The sequence below is a fragment of the Eptatretus burgeri genome, chromosome 8 (assembly GCF_056783735.1).
Source record: "Eptatretus burgeri isolate ZD-2024b chromosome 8, Ebu_testis_v1, whole genome shotgun sequence".
In the NCBI taxonomy this organism is placed as follows: Eukaryota; Metazoa; Chordata; class Myxini; order Myxiniformes; family Myxinidae; genus Eptatretus; species Eptatretus burgeri.
In genome coordinates, this window is record NC_140968.1 from 7,123,274 (window position 1) to 7,125,773 (window position 2,500).

Here is a 2,500-nt window from a genome sequence, read left to right on the forward strand (position 1 = left end):
TGGCAGTCAAATAGGGCAAGGGACGCAACGAGCGGGTGACATTTAACAATGGGGACATTTATTTTTCACACAGGCAATGCAATGAATGGGGGGGATGGGTAAAAGACACGAGCAGAAAATCCTACAGCCGAGTACTATTCCAATGTGAAGCAAATACAACACAGGCAGTAAACCGTTTCCTACTTATGAGACGAGCCCACACACACACACACACACACACACACACACACACACACACACACACACACACACACACACACACACACACACACACACACACACACACACACGAAATGGTGGCTGATGCCTTTACTAACGGACTCCAGCTCGGAGGGACAGATGAGCTGAAACCCAGAACCTATCTCGAACCTCTCCAACTCGTGTGGTCTTCAAGCTGTTCGGACCCGGGCTCCAGCGAGAGCGAGCTGGATCCAATCGCCGTGAGCCGCGATCCTTCCCGAGCTCCAGCAAATCCTCTCGCGCTTCCGAACACGTGCTGGTGAGACGAGGTGCCGATCCTTCCCGTTGATGCGTCGCTATCTCGAAGAACCACCTCCAAGATGAGGCCGATGAGTCGCACCAAGCCGGGAACCAAGCGGAGAACAAAGAGCTCCACGAACCAAGAAGAGCCAGCCGAGCAACCAGCTCAACTCTCTTCCGATGAACAAAGCCTCTCACAACACGAACCAAGAACTCTGAGCCGAGCAACCAGCTCAACTCTCTTCCGATGAACAAAGCCTCTCTCTTCGACGAACCAAGCCAGAGCCCAAAAAGCGAACCGAGCCAAGCAGAACCCGAAGGTCTGCTGAAAAGCCAAGCCAAAGCAAAAAGCTCTCCAAAAAGCCTCCACCTCACCAAGCAGAACCGAGGCTCACTGAACCAAAAGCCTCAACCCTCGCCAAGCAGAACCCATAGGCCTGCTAAAAGCCAAGCCGAAGCAAAAAGCTTACAGAAAGCCTTCAAAAAGCCTCCTCCCAAACCCAAGCCAAGCAAAACCCGAAGGCCGACTGAACAACCACCCGAACCAACTGAGGATCTCTTCCTTATTCTCCTCCGCCCTTCCCCCGCTCCCGGCGTGACTCATCCCCCGTGCCCGCACAACCACGGGTGGGAGGGAGTTGTTTACGTCCCTTGATTCAGGATGGGAGGGTTCTTCCTCTTCGCAGAAGAGGGGGAGGGGCGTCTCCATTGTGTTGAGATCACTCTTTAAAAATGAAATTAAATCACAGTGCATCGAATCGATTTCTTCCCATTAAACAATGGAAGGTGAACTATCTTGGGAACATGCACTTATCGGCATAACTGACTAAAGGAACCTGAATATTGTGTGCAATCGAATTCCCAAATTCGAAACTATATATATATATATATATATATATATATATATATATATATATATATATATATATATATATATGTATATATATATATGTATATGTATATGTATATATATATGTATATATATGTATATATATGTATATATATATATATATATATATATGTATATATGTATATATATATATGTATGTATATATATATATGTATATATATATATATATATATGTATATATGTATATATATATGTATATATATGTATATATATGTATATATATGTATATATATGTATATATATATATGTGTGTGTGTGTATTTTCTCATTGTAAACAACTCGTTTATCTCCTGTAATGGACGCATTACTGAGTTTCGTTCTCACAGTGGAAGGGACGTCTATCGCATACTACCTCTTGACAGGATTTATATGTGGCAGTGTTTTAAACTTCATGTCCTTCATTATTTTCAGGTGATGTTTATCCTGTAAATGTGGAATCCAGACGACACAAAGGTTCATCTGTCTCAGAAACTTTAAGATATGCTCCTGTAAAGGAAGATTCAGATGTTCATTTGACAAACGGCAGTCCTGTCTGTTCTGCAACAGGTGAGGAGAAACGTATACAATTAACATCAACTCTTTTGAATTCAGGGTTTATAAAATTTTTGAAATTGTTCAATATTTTGCACTTTGAGTTTCACGAAAATAATTTCTTCTTGTTTGTTTTTTTCCAGAACACTCAAGAAGTCCAGTTTGGCAGATACGGTCCAGGAGCAGCTTGAGGGTGAAGATGTCTATTTTAAAGAACCAATCCCAAGAACAAGACTCAAAATACAACTGTACATCTGTTAAAAACAGCACAAAGATCAATAGTAAATTAAACAAACCCAAAAAGGTTATCGATAGGCAAATGTGTTATAAGTGTAATAGATGTAGTGCAGATTTTACTTCAACAAACATCAAAATACACATGAGGACCCACAGAGGAGAACGCCCACCCAAATGCTCTGTCTGTGATAAAGGTTTCTCTGTAAATGGCCATTTGAATCGGCACATGAAGATCCATCCAGGAGATCGTACTTACAAATGCTCCATATGTGATAAAGGTTTCTCTGAAAAAGGCAGTTTGAAAATGCACATGAGATTCCATACAGGAGAGCGTCCGAACAA

At 41.9% G+C, this 2,500-nt stretch overlaps 1 protein-coding gene across 3 annotated transcripts in view; it reads left to right on the forward strand.

Moving 5' to 3' along the window:
• The window catches only part of LOC147021012 (uncharacterized), a 420,342-nt gene that overhangs the window by 54,605 nt on the left and 363,237 nt on the right, over window positions 1-2,500 (forward strand). For all 3 annotated transcript variants that reach the window (XR_015061309.1, XR_015061308.1, XM_085893584.1), the window contains 2 exons: window positions 1,802-1,936; window positions 2,065-2,500. The exon at window positions 2,065-2,500 is cut by the window's right edge. Coding sequence is in view for 1 of the 3 variants with exons in the window: in XM_085893584.1 (XP_085749710.1) it covers window positions 1,802-1,936; window positions 2,065-2,500 (571 nt within the window). In the remaining 2 variants the exon portion in view is untranslated. The remainder of the gene's footprint in view (window positions 1-1,801; window positions 1,937-2,064) is intronic.